This window comes from Eurosta solidaginis, chromosome 4 (genome assembly GCF_040869045.1).
Source record: "Eurosta solidaginis isolate ZX-2024a chromosome 4, ASM4086904v1, whole genome shotgun sequence".
Classification (NCBI taxonomy): domain Eukaryota; kingdom Metazoa; phylum Arthropoda; class Insecta; order Diptera; family Tephritidae; genus Eurosta; species Eurosta solidaginis.
This window is the reverse complement of record NC_090322.1, coordinates 68,813,310-68,831,041: the sequence shown is the minus strand read 5'-3', so window position 1 is coordinate 68,831,041 and position 17,732 is coordinate 68,813,310. Positions and strand designations below refer to the sequence as shown.

General features: G+C 34.4%; 1 protein-coding gene across 6 annotated transcripts in view; it reads right to left on the bottom strand.

Moving 5' to 3' along the window:
• SK (small conductance calcium-activated potassium channel) overlaps nucleotides 1-17,732 on the bottom strand; it is a 591,679-nt gene that overhangs the window by 132,121 nt on the left and 441,826 nt on the right. For 2 of the 6 annotated variants that reach the window (XR_010952625.1, XM_067782018.1), the window contains exon 14: nucleotides 16,777-16,943. The exons of 1 other annotated variant lie outside the window; for it this stretch is intronic. Coding sequence is in view for 4 of the 5 variants with exons in the window: in XM_067782018.1 (XP_067638119.1) it covers nucleotides 16,777-16,943 (167 nt within the window). In the remaining variant the exon portion in view is untranslated. Of the gene's footprint in view, nucleotides 1-1,033; nucleotides 1,823-12,127; nucleotides 12,913-16,776; nucleotides 16,944-17,732 lie in introns of those variants that run through there. 3 more of the 6 variants (XM_067782021.1, XM_067782017.1, XM_067782019.1) reach the window with 3 other exon arrangements.

Sequence of the window (17,732 nt, the reverse complement as noted above, 5' to 3'; positions counted from 1 at the left end):
GCAAACTGGTGGCTCTTATGATAATTTATCCCCTTTGGTTAAGTACGAATGGCGATAACAAGTTATATGTAAACTATATCTTAGGTACAACCCAGAGGAAATAAGCTGAACATGTGGTATATGCGCGAACCAAACAGTGAGCCGCACATCACTAGCCTAATTTATACTAATTATTTTAAGGGGTGAGATGCATCCCTAGTTGATTGCAAAGGGAATCGAGCTTGGAGCCTACAATATAAGGACAAGTACACAACCATTATCATTTTAATGAATTTGGAAACGTTTCTTTGGGAGAGCTTGTAAAATTGCATTGAATTAATTTAACAATTTTAGTTTAAAGTAGAATGATAACTAACAATAACTGTGAATTAGAAAACAGTAATTTGATGTTGGATGACAATTACTGGAAGGTTAACATGTACAGACCTTATATGATATTGTAAAGCTTTTAATTTGTTTGGTCTAAAAGTGATTATGAATTTCGAAATACATATATTCTTTTATACGGCACTGTCAGCGAGGGGTTTTCAGAAATATTTGAGCCCAATAAAAATGAACTGTCGTTGTTTTTCCAATATATATCGTATATATGGATTTCCAACATACTCATCATTAAACAAATTTTATCAATTAGAATTTCAGTTAGACAGGAAATACAATTTTTTTTGGTTTTGTTATGATTTTATTCAACTTAAGCGCAATTTGGATTCACTTTAACTAGAATTTTCTTACATCATATTTATCTAAATATTTTGTTATTATTTATATAAGTCTTTTTTTCCTTTTTTCTCAAAAAGGTAAAACTTTACTTAAATATTTTGTCTACGAAATCACACGAACAAAATCGTTCAGAAATCACTCGCACTATAATTAATACAAGCATTCATATTACTACATAAATATGTACATAAATTCTATATAATAAAAATATTATATTAAGATCTATGTATGATCATACGTACTTTTAAGTTTTATCTTTTTTAAATTTTTTTTCTTAATTGAGATCATAATTGCAAATTTCTGCTTTTGAAAATAAATTTGTTTCAATTTGGACTTCAAGTAATAATATTGCAAATTTTTCAAATAATTATGTGATATTTGCTAGTATTTTACACTAGGTCTCAATAAACAGAAATTAAATCAATGTGAATTTTTTAACAAGTTAGTTTTGCTATCTGTTTATATTAAAATTTATGCAAAACTTTGACCGGAAATTGTTACATAGCCTAATTTGTTACTACGACAGTAATGAAACATTATATATAAAAATGTTTACAAATTAACCCATATATGTTTATGTATCAAAAGAAATGTGTGTAGTGACAGATCCGGAAATATTTGTTCAATAATTTACGTTTTTTACATCCTTATAAATTAATTCGAATACTACAGAAAATATAATATATATAAAAACATATTCAATATCTATAAACAATTACCAAATAATTTAATAAGCACAGCGGCCTTTTTCTTGCTGCCCATTATATTCTAGACAGACTTGAAGCTATAGAGTATCACCAACGATGAATATAATTTGGGGGTGTCAAACTGGCGATAGATAATTCACCACATTACTTACCTAAGAATTATTAAAAAGCACGAATTTTTGGTAGAAATTTAACATAAAAAGTTCATATTCGAGTTACAAATAGTTAAATTGTGATTGTTATGTCCAAATAAAAGTGTTTCTTGTGTTTCTTTTATTGTTTCAATTCACAGCTATTTCTGTTTCTGTAGTAGGGCTTCGCTCCATCGAATCTTCAATACTTCCTTTTAAAATACTTCTACCCAATGTTCCAGCAGTTTAAAAGAAATCTTTTGACTAAAATGCAATATTAAATCGTGTTTACAAATATTCTTATTAAGTTCTTTCGAAGTTTTTAATAAGCATTGGTGATGCTAGAAAGAAATTTTGTTCATAAAATATACATACTATATTTTATTTTTCTTTAAAAACGCAATTTTAATATTTTTTTAGCTAAAAAAGAAGATTACACATGCAATAGTCTACAATAAATCCTCAATAGACAATCTACGCGCATTTTCACGTTCCTCTTTTGTTTCGTGAGTCCATTTGAGATTACTCTCTGGAGGTGGAATTTTTTCTATGAAAAAAAATCGGCATCTCTAAAATCTGTTCATAATAACCGATTATCGAAGGGAAAAACTCATGTGGGAAATCTAGTTATTTAACTATTAGGAGTTAAGTACGAAAAGGAAGATAATCTCGTTATATGTTAGCTAGGCCTTACTGATAATATTCCATAATAATATGAAACGGAAGCATCGGAAATATGGTGAAACCGGGAAATTTTACCCCATGGGCGAGAAAAATATCACACATAGGTAGAATCGTCGATATGATTTTTATTTTAATCTAACCCAAAGTGTCCTATGCTAATTTGTTTACTTGCTTATCCACAATTTCAGCTTGGGCAGCAACTTAGAAGTTTGGATACTTTTAAACAGTGTACTACAATTATATTAGAACAGCACCTAAAAAATGGTAGCAGAAACATTGTACCGAATTTTGAAGAGCATAAACTAAGATTTATTTGGTATGTACTTTTTAAATATAGTAAGAAGGAGTATTTTACTTGCTTTACTAATTTAAATGTTGTCTTTTAAATACTCAAAAATGCCTATTATATTCAACAACAGAAGTCGTCTTACATTAACTAATAAAACAGTTAAGTATCACAAACTTTGAATAATTTTTGACAAGAATTTATATGCATAAAATAAAAGCTTCAATAAAAAAACAATTGCGGCGTTATTTGCAAGAATAAAACAAAAATGAAAAAGTAATTTTTCGATATCGTCTTAACATAAGCTTCAAATTTCTTTTGCAACACTTTTATTTCGTATTGGGGCCTACTTATTCTGATGTAAATTGTTCTGCTCTAATAAGAAGTTTGATTAAGAGGGCGCGGGCGTGCGAGGGAATTTCCACACTTTAATTCGGAGAAATTTTTGTCCATTGTGGACGTAAATCGCACGATTAACGATGTATCGTTAATACTTAGAAGAACTATCTCATTAAGACAAATATATATACAAATATATATAGTTGATGAATAATAGCAACAAATAATGTTAAGAAATGTGAGGTTACATTAATAAGCCTTTTATTAGTTAACAACTTTTAAAAACTTATCTGGCCACATATTTGGATAAATACGAAAACCCATGAAACTGTAATTTCACTGTACAGCTTATCTACGCTCTCTGATAGTCTGGTGATTCCAAGAGAGTGATGTCAAAGAAACCCTTCCATTTTTAAATAGAACACAACATTTTGGGCGACTACGGGGATCTTGGAAGCCAAAAAGGCAATCCTAATCTTTTGAACGGAGCATTCAGAAACAAGTAGCGTTTCAATCGCTATTCATATTCAAATGACACCCATTACTTAGCTGAACATAAAAATACTATCGATTAATTGGGAAACCCAGAAGCCGAACCCTTGCCGGACTCCATACAGAACATATCCAACAACAACGAAAATGTTCACGGAGAAACTAATTCTCAAAAATAGAATATTCCTTTAGCGGATATGAATCAGTGCTTCGTATGTCTGAACAAATGGTGTGCGATGTGCACCTATGCAGAGCTGAGTCAGTGCACTTCATCACAATAAAGCAAAGTTTGACGACAATCGTAGCCAAGCACTGAATACTTGATTACTTTGAACGCGGCAGCCACAAACATAAATTATAGCAAACTATGTTTAAACAAAGCCCAAAAGATTTAATTTACTTATATTTTGGTTTTTAATTACATTGTGACGATGTTCGCTTTTGCATCAAAACTCATGAACATGAACAATTTCATTGTGACGGGGCCACATGAAAATTCCAATAGCAATTAATGCAATTAAGGCGAGTTCGCCTAAATTTTAGGTACCTAAACTAATGTTCCACTGGAACTTTCCAGCTTTGCAATATTTTAGGAAAAACTGTGCGAGTTGATTTGAAAACCTAAATTGTTTATTTCTGTTAAGCAAATAATAACAATACGGGATATTTGGTATCTTTGATGCGTTTTCATGCTTAAAATGAACAGAGGTCAATTAGGGTCCGCGATAAGTACCTATGTATCCCAAGATAGCAGTTCAAGAAAATGCAGTGGCTTCGTTTTATAAGGCTTTTTTTTCAGACATAGTGGAGCACGTGCACAATGACCTTTTCCACAATCTCGAATTCAATACTGTGATGTTGGTACCCCTCCAATAACTTCTTTATGCCAATTAGTGCACTTGGCTGCCAAATATGTTCAGATTGCGGTCCATATTTGAGAAGGATCCCATTCTTGTGTCGCCAACGTCAGCTTGAACAAAATTGAGCTCACCATCACGTACAATCGATCGGACCTTAATCGCAACAGGAATCATCGCTCTATGATCTATGATTAACTTAAATTGAATGGACAAAAGCCATTTATTTGCATACAGATACATATGTACAATATTGAAAAAATCAATATTTTTGTTTTTGAATATAAAAATTGACTTAACTTCCTCACTTTTATGAAATATTTTTAACACAAAAATAATCCATTGTCTTTAACTATATACATTCTATATATATATATATATATATATATTAGGCCAGGTCGATATGTGGGAGGCAAAAAAATCGCCCATTGCTCTGTGAAAATCATATTCTAGGGATCAAAATAAGAAACTTTGCCGAAGGAACCATACCTCTAAAACGAATTCTGATGCCCCCCCCCCTCGTAGGGGCAAATTTTGAAAAATCCCACTTTGAAATGCCTATGTTTTTTTCTTTTTGGAGTTTATTTTTCTCTTTAGAAATTTATTTAGTCAGAACATATGTAAATGAAAAAATGAATTTAACTTAGTAATAGAAAAGAAATTAAAAAAAATTATTAGAAATTAGCGTTTTTACAACCCCCTTTTAAAACCAAGGCATCACTGTGATGCATTTGTATGTCGTAAACATAGTTGTGTGGGTTTTTTATTCAACCGTTTTATGAAATGAAGGTATCACTGTGACACAATTGCAGATCGTAAAATTGCTTGTGTTGTTTTTTTTAAGGCACCACAACACACAGCAGGGAGAATTGAAATTGCCCCTACCCAAAAGTTCGACCCAAAGGGGGGGGGGGGCATCAGAATTCGTTTTAGAGGTATGGTTCCTTCGGCAAAGTTTCTTATTTTGATCCCGATTTTCACAGAGCAATGAGCGATTTTTAAATCGACCCGCCCTAATATATATATATATATATATATATATATATATATACATATATATATATATATAAATTATTGACTTACAGGGAGAAAACTGTGAGGAAAAACCCTACATTTTCGAACCTTTAACTATTAACATAGTGCGAGAAACAGTTACAGATCATTTTGATTGTCAAGTTCCCTACCCAAACTAGGTGCGGTTTCTGTTAGATGGTATATGTTTGATCTGATTTTGTTTTGTTAACAAGTGGTTGCTAAATAAACGCGATACAGTTCATTTGAACTTGAGTACGAAATGCTATAGAAAAAATATTCACCACTTTTGAAAAATAAATAATTGCATATGAGGTGACAAAGTTATGCCATTGCATGAAAATACACCGGATCGTGAGAGACCTTGGTAAGTCATAGCAACCAACAAGCAAAAACAAGCCTACAAGACACGACTAAAGCGATTAGATGCTCATAAACAACTCGTGCATGGCGAATAAACTGAAAGCTATGGGTGCTCAAGATAAGGAAATGAGAAAAGATCACCCGCAAAAGGCGCACACGCATACATTTATCAATTTAATTTTGTAAATCCAAAAGAAGTTTCATTGCGACAACTAGTTATCTTACTGAAAGTGTTCTTGTTGGTAATTTCAGTTGTTCGAAGTTTGATTTCGTGCGTGGTATTAATATTACCAGGTAAAACCATTTACTCTTTTTGGCGGCCATAATGGTTTTTTGATTTTTACAAAAATTTTAAAATCACTCTATTAAACTTTGTGGAAATGCCAAACCAAAGTAAACGCAAAAAAATTGTTGGTTTGATATTTTAATTTTTTTAATGCCAAAAAAATAAAATGCTTATGAAATAAGTAAAAAAATATTTTGAAAAGTTTTGAAATCGATTTTTATGTATATGGCAAAAAAATGAGTTACACAATATAATGGATGCCTCAACACGTGCTATTTTTGCAAAGAGACAAAAAAAGTCCTTACTTCTTAACCTCTTCTAATTAAGAAGCGAATGTTGGAGACCACCCCTATTGATTTTTCATTCATCCTTCTTCACTTGGTTGATACCCTTAAATATGCCGGAACTTCACTTTATAAGAGATCAGCAGTCTCGAGTTTCCTCGCTACTGCGCACAAAAATGATCTTGGAGATATTTTTTGGTTTATTTTGGTCCTTTTCCTCGCGGTTGGAAGATACATTTTTTAATTGGCGCTTAGCCGTTTAGGAGATGCTGGCCGTTGCGTAACAAGTCACTCCAGCTAAACCTGTTTATTGATAACTGACGCCAACAGGGGGCACCAAGAGAGATCAAAGTCTTCCCCCACCTATTTCTCCGAACCCTGTAACTTGCCCACTACTCTTCGCAGCTTAGCTAAACATCATCGTCCAGTTGGAGTATTATAGTTCATGGATGCTGAATTTACCGGCTGAACGGTCAAAGTCTGCCGCCGTGGTGTAGAGCTAGTGTGTTGGCCTATCCATCAAAAATATTTAAGAAAATTTGTATAAATGGTATTGATTGTCCCTCGGCATTACCTTGGCACTAAAAGTTCGTCGGAATTAGCCTACGAATTGAATGGAAAGCTAGGCCTTAATCTCCTCAGATATATATCACACCAAATTGTTATTATTAGTAGATATGTATCTTCTTGGCGGTAAGTCGCGTTTTTCTTCTCGTCGCGCAGACGCTGATAGATTTCTAAACAATTTGTTGAAGAAAATTCCTCAGAAGAGGACCGTGGCCTGATGCTTCCTTTTGCGGGAAACCACAATGCAATTCTTGAATTGAAAATTCTGGAATGCGTTTGACCGTTGATACTTCTTATTTTCTGGTTATTTCCACCAATAAAAAATTCGATTTTGGATAAAATATCATAATATTAATGTTAGAACGCAAAAATATATGGTAATTCTATACGACAGCATGACACTGGTAATACGCGTCCATAAATACCGAGAGAGGTGTCAAAAGACTCGAATTGACCTCGACAACAATAATCCGAAGGCGAAAAATAAAAATTTTAGATCGTTCAAAAGATATTAACGAAAAACCGAAAAATGACCCTGGAGTGTTCCGAATATTTTTGTATTTTTGCGCAGAACACCTTTCTTCATTGGCGGCCTTTGGTCGCGCTTATAAAAAATTACCTTGGGTGGGTCCAACACCGGTTTGGAGACCAAAACTATATCCGCGGAAAACACTTATGTTCACATTTTTTTTTGTGGGTACCACAAAATCATCAAAATTACAACAACCACATGAAAATTTTCAAAAGTACTTTTGCAAATATCTCCTCACAGACCCAAAATTTTTTATCTCCGCTTTCGGATTCGCGATCCTGGACCAAAACGCGTCTTTTGATACCCCTCTTGATATTTTTGGACGTGTATTAAGAGTGTCATGCTGTCGTATAGAATTACCAAATATATTGCAGTTTGTTATATTTTTGTTATGAAAACAACACCCACTCAGCATTTAGGTGATAAAATTTTGAATTTCCCTACATATCAATACAATTTGATTACTTTTTCTGACTAAAAAATGAGTTATCATACAATGGAACAAAAGAAATAATCAAATATGAATACTCTTGATGATCAAAAACTATACTTATATAGTTTTTCAATCATATTTTGGAATTATATTTGAATCAAATGTGCTTACTTTAGGTGATCAAAAATTTTTAATCATTTTTCATTCAGCTTTCTGAATCTTTTCTGACAAACTTTGTTGACTGAATAGTGAATTTTATACTTGTTAAAATTTTACTTTTGATTGAAGATCTTATTTTTTCGCATACACACATTTTTTCAATCATGAAGTTCAGAAAAAATATATTAAAATTTTATTCTTCAAGACAAGAAATAATGTATATACTGCTCCTAACAAAAGATGTCCCCAACCATTTCTCTACCTTCGGCTTCCCAGAAAATACAAATCCAACCATTAGACAATACAAAGGTTGTGAACTATTTGAACCCCAGGTAAGTGAAACTCTCTTGACATATGTACCTGGATATGGCTTCAACATCCCGTACCATATCGTTTTTTTAGATGTTGACGATAATATCTGATACTAGATGTTGTAGTCACAGGTGTATATTGGTCTAGTTTGTTTGCGAATTACCTTTTGTTCAAATAGCTCACTTCCGCATGCTTTCTTCCCCTGATGCAATAAGATTAGCATGTAGTATCTTATTTTGTATGAGATATGAAAAATAAATGCATGATAATCGCATTCAAAAATGATTCAGAAATCTCTACCAAAATGATTGAAATATGTTCACGAATATGATCAAAAAATAACTGTGAAAAGCATTCAAATATTACTATAAAACAATTAAAGCCCAATTTTACAATGATATCAGATATGCACAAAAAGCGTTTCGAAATATGAATCATAAATGATTATTGAAGAATAATCACATTTATGGTACATTTTTCTCCCGACGATACGTTAATTTTCGAACAGAAAATGCTTTTAAATTTGAACGTTTTTAATCATCTTTGGGTATGATATTTGAATATTTGTTGATCATAATTTTCAAAAAATGCTGGCTGGGCACCAATAAAAAAAATAAAAATGTGAGAGCAGTGAGAATTTTAAAATTTTTTAAACGTCATTTCGGCTCTCACCAGTTTTACCTTGTAATATTTATACCATGGTTTCGTGGATTGCATTTCGAGAGCTTAGGATTTATCCTGCAAAGTTTGTGACATTTGCATTTGTGTGTATTTTGTTTTGTTGTTTTGTTGCATTGCTAATAGTATGCAATGAAAATTTGCTAGGCAACGATGCAAGACCATTTGCACCTAATCGATACCTACCCTAAAATAATTTCGACGTGTGTGGAATTTCACATAGTCTCGGCTGAAAATTGGAAAACGATCTTTCATAGAACTTGTCATAATGAGGTTAAATGAGCCTTTTACATGAAAATCTAGCATTTACTCAGACTTTACTTGAGTATAAGCTGGGTTGTTGATTTTTGGTGCATAAACAAAATACCAACCTTTTAGTCAGAAAATCGAGCCTGAGTAAACTCGTCCGATATTTATTTTCTCAGCTGAGAGTTGATTGAATTCATGCCGACTCGTTTTTGTAAAAAAATTTTAGATGGGGCAAAAATGGCCATAGTCCACTTAGCAGTCGATTTGTTTTTATCACAATTAAATAAAAATTTTGTCTTCTACACCAATTCCAGTTGTAATGGAAAATAAAAAAGTATTTGTAGAATTCTGTGGCAATTTGACAAACCCATAGGTTGATTAGGATAAAAGTGATATTTTGACTTCTTAATTTATTTATTCATAACCTAGCGCCAAATGGCTGCTAAAAAATGTAGGAAGTCACAATGATGAGTTGCGGATAGTTTTTGAGTTATAGCTCAATTTATAGCTATTACATTAATTCAAAATAGGTTGTTTTTCAAATTGCCACAGACTTATTTATTATAGAAAAATCTAAAAGACATGTTCTCTTCTACATACATTTATATAATATCCTAATTTAATGACTGCCTCCGAGCTGGTGCTAATGGGATGCAGAGAGGATAGTTAGCAGCAATGTACTTAGCTCTGAGCTATATCTCTGCACTGAATCGCATTAGTTTCGAACAAGCGCAGAACTATCTCATTAAGAGGCGATACAAGTATGAATTTTGCCCCTCGCAGAGCATTCAAATTACACTTTTAATAGTGTGAAGTCTAACGAATTCCGTCATACACTGCTATATGTCTCCTTATTACCTTGAAGACGTTGGATAACCGAAGAATACTGCACTGTAGACGCTCCAGTTCTTTTACAACGGAGGAACCTTGGAAGTAACGATATGCTTCTTATTGAATGCGTGAATACTAACTATGCTTATTATGCCCCTCTCATCAAAACCTTACGAGAGTTTAGTTTTAGTGTTGTTTAGTCTGTAAGAAACCTTGTATTTCATAAATGACTATATTTAAATAAATTGAAAATGAAAAAAATGAAAATGAAATGGCAATTGTTCCTGTTTGCATACATTTTGAACACGTTCTTAACTGGTTCAGACTTAAGTGGTTAAGAAATAGTTGATGCTTTTAAATAGTTCATTTAAACTCTTAGAGCTCAGACTTAGTGACAGTTGATACTAGTATGGCTACCAACTGTATCACTCTGTATCCGGCTAACACCAGTTCGGAGGTAGTCATTAAACCGGTAGTACGAAACTGCTGCTTTGTGTGACTGTCTCCTATTTCAAAATGTCCGCAAAAGCGGGCAATTGTAATTTTGTAGGACATCACAATAGGGGGACTCGCTTCGCCTTGCAAGTCACATGGATTGCCCGGATTGTTTATATTCTGTGAGACTGCGCGAGCACCCCATTGGGAAGTTATAGCACGCCCATTACAAAGCTTCAAAATATTGACACATTAAAACAATATACAACCAAAAAATATAAAAGAACACTTGCTGAATCTTTTTGTGAACGAAATGAACAAAATTATAAGTAAGTTAAGTATTTTCTCTTAGTGCAATAATACTGAGCCAGTTCGGAACAAGTGCAATTCGCTGCTGGGATTCGACTATGAGATCGTGTTAGATATCGCTTATTACGGATCTTAGACCAAGATAGAGATATGCACAAGCTTAAAAGGCATGTCTATGTTACCTTCTATTAGTTAAGGTTTCTAATAAAAAAATATTAAAATTAAAACAAAATGATATAATTGGTACTGTCCCAGTATGATTTGAGATAGTAATATGCGATGGTGTGTAGTACAAAGTTGCTGTGAAGCTGTATATATATATATATATATATATATATATATTAGGGCGGGTCGATTTAAAAATCGCTCATTTCTCGTATTCTAGGGATCAAAGTAAGAAACTTTGACGAAGGAACCATACCTCTAAAACGAATTCTGATGTCCCCCAATTTGGGTCGAACTTTTGGGTAGGGACAAATTTTAAAAAATCGCACTTTGACCCATTTAGAGTGCTCCAATCGAGTCCAAAAGTATGACCGACCCCCCACTAACTTTGGAGGCCCGACCCACCGATGCCAGTGGTACACCCCCTGGAACCCCCCTGGGGGTTCTCCATACAAACATTTCAAAAAATCGCCGGTTTTGCACTTTATATGAAAAAATCAGCTAAATGGCTATGTGGTAATAAGGCCAATTGACCTTATGGCCGTTGCCCTTATGTCACCACACCATCACATTAATGCATTGTCATCGGTCCTTGATACGTATGCAAAGTTTCAAATTAATCAGACTTGAAATTACCATTTCATTCTTATTACCTCGTCTCGTAGACCATATATAACGCAACAGTTTTTGTGAATGCATTAAGACGTTGTGAAGAACTCAAAGTGTGAAGTGCTAATTTCAGATAAAAAAATATTAAAAAAAAAAAAATAATAAGTGATGTGACCATTCCAAATCAAAAAGTTTACAATGTATCCACCATCCTCTACACCGCAAGATGAAGCAACTACATCAACAACTATCGAAAACCCAATGAGCCATATATCACCACTTTGAATGGCGATAAGCTTGATTGCAACTTTGCACACCTATCAAGGCTCGATGACAATGCATTAATGTGATGGTGTGGTGACATAAGGTCAACGGCCATACGGTCAATTGGCCTTATTACCACATAGCCATTTAGCTGATTTTTTCATGTAAAGTGCAAAACCGGCGATTTTTTGAAATGTTTGTATGGTGAACCCCCAGGGGGGTTCCAGGGGGTGTGCCACTGGCATCGGTGGGTCGGGCCTCCAAAGTTAGTGGGGTTTGTCATACATTTGGACTCGATTGGAGCACTCTAAATGGGTCAAAATAGGATTTTTCAAAATTTGCCCCTACCCAAAAGTTCGACCCAAATTGGGGGACATCAGAGTCGTTTTAGAGGTATGGTTCCTTCGGCAAAGTTTCTTATTTTGATCCCTAGAATATGATTTTCACAGAGCAATGGGCGATTTTTTTGCCTCCCCACAAATCGACCCGGCCTAATATATATATAATGTTCTACAACTAGTTAACTGTCATATTTCATTGTAAAATCGTTATTATTTTGAGAAAGTTTTAAAACTATCCGTTTTTGAAATGAAATAATTAGAATTATAATTATTTTCACTATTTATATAGCTAGAGCTATTGTAAAGACGTTTTCTCTTCCTTGTGAATTTGTTATTGGCCATGGACGTGGTTGTTGTGCATGTGGCTGGTGACGCTGGGCGTGTTTCTAATTGTTGTTGTGTTATTGTTGATGAACTCTCCGGCGAATCTTTTATATTCATTTCAGCATCTTCGGAAATTGCTGTTTCCATGATGAGATGTAAAGAATTCGGTATTATACGACCGATGTGTAATTGTGAATCGTTATTTTGTTTTGCACCGCCGATAAGGTTTGCTGGTGATGGTGAAAGCGCTATGGTATTTGTAATTTTTGATGTGGGCGATTTTAATGACAATGGTATTGTTATTGTAGGCATCTCGATATTAGTGACAGGCATGGAGCACTCATTTTCTTCTATTCAGCTGCCATATTTATTGGAAGATGCGTAGGTATTAACTGCGGCAGATCCATTCGATGGTATGTGAGTATCAGGCACTAAATGTGGAGTTCTACTAGATACAGGTGGCAAAATAGGACTGGTTGGCCAATGGTATGTTGCAGCAACATTATTGGATGAGGGAACACTTCTATGCAAAAATGAGTGTGATCATAATTAATATAATTAAATATTTTGATTTATTAAAAAAATTAATTTTTGAAAGCCAAGTTAATATAAAGAGGAATTATCCATATTGACTATTCACAAAAACATAAACAATCTAATGTCCTACTGAAACATGATTCAATCATGCTATTGAAATCTTGAAAATCAATAAATTTTTCCCAAAAGACTTTATGAGAAATTGAAGGAAAAAGTCAAGAAATCAATGTGCTTCGGCCACAAGCAAACTTCAACTCAAAATTGAGGCACACAGTTCACATAAAATTACCAAAGCTTATAAATTTTTTATTTCAAAGTGTATTGGTTCACGGTGAAGCGACACACATAAATAAGCGATTAGTTTTCCCATTGAGATTTAACAATCCTTAAAAAATTTAGTTCATCATCAGAATGTACATCATTGAGGTGGATGAAAAGCAAAACGCATAGGAAAAACTGTTGCGACATTTTAATTAATTAACCTTAAAATTGGCCCTCGGCCTCAGATAGCGGGGCAGTATTCCTTCGGCTAAGCTTACCTACTTACAAAAATATTTCGTAAGATTACACAGTCTGACTAGCTTAAGATCCAAAAATGAGACTTTACTTTTCGAAGGACTTTGGTACGTTGAACCTTAATCCGGTATTAGAATTTTATAATTAGTTCTGGTTTGCGAAAAATTTGTACCGGAAATTGCTAAAAAATGGTTTTTCTTGCTTTATTCACTACGCTTTTACGTCTCGAAAACTTATTATGCAAACTATTTGAGTTAAAAGGCATTATTTATATAGACTAGTCCATCTGACATGCAACTCCAAACCCAAAGTAAGAAAGTCCACCTAAAAGTGTGCTACACATATTGCTTTTGTTCACAGCAATCAAGGACGTAGAGTACAAAAACATCAATAGATCACAGATAATTTGATGCTGGAGAAAATTATTTTAGCTGCAGAACTTAACCGCTCTGGGATAATATTCTGTAAAAAAGTGCCATTACTGGCGTTTGCTGACGACGCATGGTGTGGTATTTGATCAATCTAGCGGTCAAAAGAAGATTTTCCCTAGTGCTCCTAGATACCCACTGAATAGTATACATACCCCAAAACCCATCTGCACCGTCAACGGAGCTAACCGCGCACATCTAAAGTTGTATAAAAATTGTGTGCAGTTCGATGTATTTTTGGATTAAAAAGCAATATACCCTTCTAACCTAAATACTTGTCCCTTGTTTAGCCTTAATCAAATCTAGTTACATTTTCTTTTAGGACAGGTAAATATGTTTTTAATTCATATGTAAGATTTTTTATGCCGCATGTTTTAACTAATTTATTCTATTTGTAATACTACTACTTTTTAATATTAAATTTTTTAAGAACCTTGCAAACAAAAAGATATATCTTTAATAATTTGGGAAAAATTTAAACAACGTGACATCAGGACGGACAAGGCGACAGCTGTTTCGATCATACCTTGCAAATCTCTTCAAAGCCTTTTCTTCCGGGAGTGGGAGTCGAACCGGCACTCCTACGATAGTTGAAATGGTTACAAACGCATTCAGCTACTGCCTTAGTTGTTGTAAAGTTTTTCCCAATTGCCTTCTTTCGCATATATTATCTTCCACACATCACATAATTCGTATATAGTTATGTGTCGAAGTCTCCCAAATAATTAAATAAATTCTAAAATTAAAAATTGCTTGAAATAAATGTTCATACATTTAAACCAATACGGGCAATCCCCGATTAATTCATATAAAAAGATATATATTTTTTTCATTGCATATCATGTCAGTAATTTTTTGGCAATACATAAGCTTGTGGTTGTTTCAAAGTTTAATGCTGCGCATACCCGCAATTTTTTGAGTGGTGATCAATTTTGTAAGAGACTGATACCCTTATTGGCAAATGGTGGCAATCTTGTGAAAACAGCCTCAGTGGTAACACCTAGGTGAAAAGTTTTAAAATATAATACTATATCGATGTACCAAATTTGATTCAAATCGGTTAAGCCGTTTCCGAGATGGCAACCCTGCAATCCTACTTAGAAGTATCAATAGAAATGCGGAGTAAAATACCTTTCGTTTGATACCCATATTGACATATATATCCCATGTAATGCCAAAAAATGACCCCGGTTCCCTCCGAAGCCGGAGGGTCGATCCATAGCAATTCTGCGCGGAACACCGTGAATTTACTGTCAAATATTTTGTTTCATAACAATGAAGTAAGACAACTACTTTTTTAACAGAAATAACTGCTGTTTTAGTTTTGGCCAGCTAGATTGATCAAATACCCCACTGTGCGACGCCTGCGCCTTAAGTTCTGCTTACTCCAAACTGAAGAAGGAAGAGCAAATTATGGGTTTGATGGCGAATGAGAACAAAACGAAGTATCTTCTGCCATCGAGCAAAGAGTCAGCACATTTGCGCCTGGGCAATCACGCCACTGTTGGCAGCAGTAATTTCGAAATAGTATATAAAAGACTTCGTTTATTTGGGAAGCAGCATTAATAAAAACAGCAGCATCCATTCTGAAATCCAGGGAAGAGGCACTCTTGTTAATAAATGCTACTTCGGACTAGGTAGGCAATTGAAAGGTAAAGTCCTCTCTCGGCAAATGCAAATCATGCCCTCGTTGTGACCCATTATCCCCAGTTAACTCAAAAAAGAAGCGACTGGCACGCCTTGTTGAACTACCACAGCCGTTTAATACGGTTGAGCGCCAATTAAGTCTTTTAAGACCATGAAGAAAAAACAGAAATTTAAGCCGTTAAGCAGGACTGGAATCACCAATCTCTTTGAATAAATCTAAGTTTTTAACCACTAGACTAGAACACCAGTTGAATAGTTGGCGTACACTGAAAGGAATAAGTTGGCAAAATCAACCGAATTACTGGCCAATTGTAGCGATTAAGACACTCCCCGAAGATTTTGTGGAGTGTAAACGATGTTTATGATCCTTTGCTGGATATAGATTCCGTTCAATCCGGTAACAAGCACCATTGAGGTACAAGTCCGACCAATTCGCGAACGATTTAATATGACAACCTTCTAGGCCCACCCCTTAGTTACATGAGGGCCTTGGGGTCGCTAGAACCTCGGCTGCTAAAGAAATAGGATTTTCCACGGGTAGGGGAGGTTGTCAATTGGATTGGAGAAGCTATAAATTGCACAGGCAACCCCTTGAATATTTTGCGCCACCCTTGAATCATTTGGATATTTAAGTCGCCTCTTCAACAGGCATACCTGACGCTATTGAATCGACTTCACAAAAATTATTGATTCTGAATTGAGTGTCAAATAAAAAAAAAAGTTCAGTAAGCGACGGCCCTTTTTTCTAAAGATTTCAGAAAATCAGTCATTGACTGAGAATCTGTCATTTTTACGTAATATTGTTAACTTGAAAGCAATAGTTTTCCTTCTGTTGAAATAACTAAACAAATTTGTTTTCTTGACAAAAAACCTGGTTAGATTAACCATAATGCGATCAATTTTACTGAATATGTTTTAATTCAAGAGCAACGAACTTGGTTTGTTGACTTTACTGATTCATGATAAGAAGTTAATCTCTGTCAGGTGTACTGTACTACCCACGGGTTTTTTGTTAACTCTAATTACAATTTAGTTCAAAAGTCATTTAAATTTATTTACAAAAAGATAAAAGAAATAAACAAAATAGTGAATAGATAGCCAATATGAGAAATTCCATGGGAGTACTCTATATTTTTCTTTTTAAAATATTTTTCTGCATGAAAGTGTAAAATTTTGTTGATATGGGTAGGAAGGACAGAACAAAACAAACAAGTGCAAGGAGAGACATTTGAACGTGAAAAAATAATCGTTAAACAAACCTTGAGTGTGGAAATAACATCGGCGATGCGTTGAACAAAGACTGTGGTGATGGTTGTATTGAAGTAGCTGCTGCATCCGGATGTAGAAAGTTCTTACGTTGTTCTATCCGTTCATGATGTTGCGTTAGACAACGGGATATTATGTCCGGTAAACTCTCTATATGATCCTGTACGATAAAATCGAGTAAAGTAATTACTATTAGAGTTTATGAACTAAGATGCCGACTAACGTATGTACATAAATACGTTAGATCGAAGCGGCTTATGTGACACAAAAATTAGCAATACTAAGTGTTGTTCCGATACCACCCTGTACTCGATAGCTGTAGTCATATAAACGGATTGAGAAAAGTAATCGACACCAAAATAAGTATTGAGGAAATGTACTCGATACTTACTCCTATCGTAAAACTTATGAAAATAGTTCGTTTCTTGTTGAAGAAACTCACTATAACCCTGCAAAAATCGCGAGTACTCCATGCAGGCATGTATGGAGTATTCGCTATGGACCAAGCGAATGCTCCAAAACTAATCACAATTCATACAAAAAATATGGTCCAATTAACATTGCGATGTCCTAGGACTGGACCATATACTCCAGCTCAGCGTTTCATCAGAGTAATCCATGGAGTACTCCAGTATGACACAGGTGGACAACATGATCCAACGATTTTTGCAGGGAACTCGTCATTGCCTCATAACCATGGAACCTTCGCAAATGAAACGATGTTTGTAAAAGTTGAGGTTTATACGGCTTACGAGCTTTGCCAGGGATCATTAGTTTCCCTTTTATAAAAAATATTGCATTCCGCGGAGCGCACAATACAATTTCAGTAAAGGCGATGCAAAATTTATGTGCATTAGCTCATTTACCCAAACTCCTGAATTTTTAAAATATGTTAGGTTCCCTTCTTCCTGAAAACCCCACCAAGAAAGTAGACCCTGTTTTAAAAGCG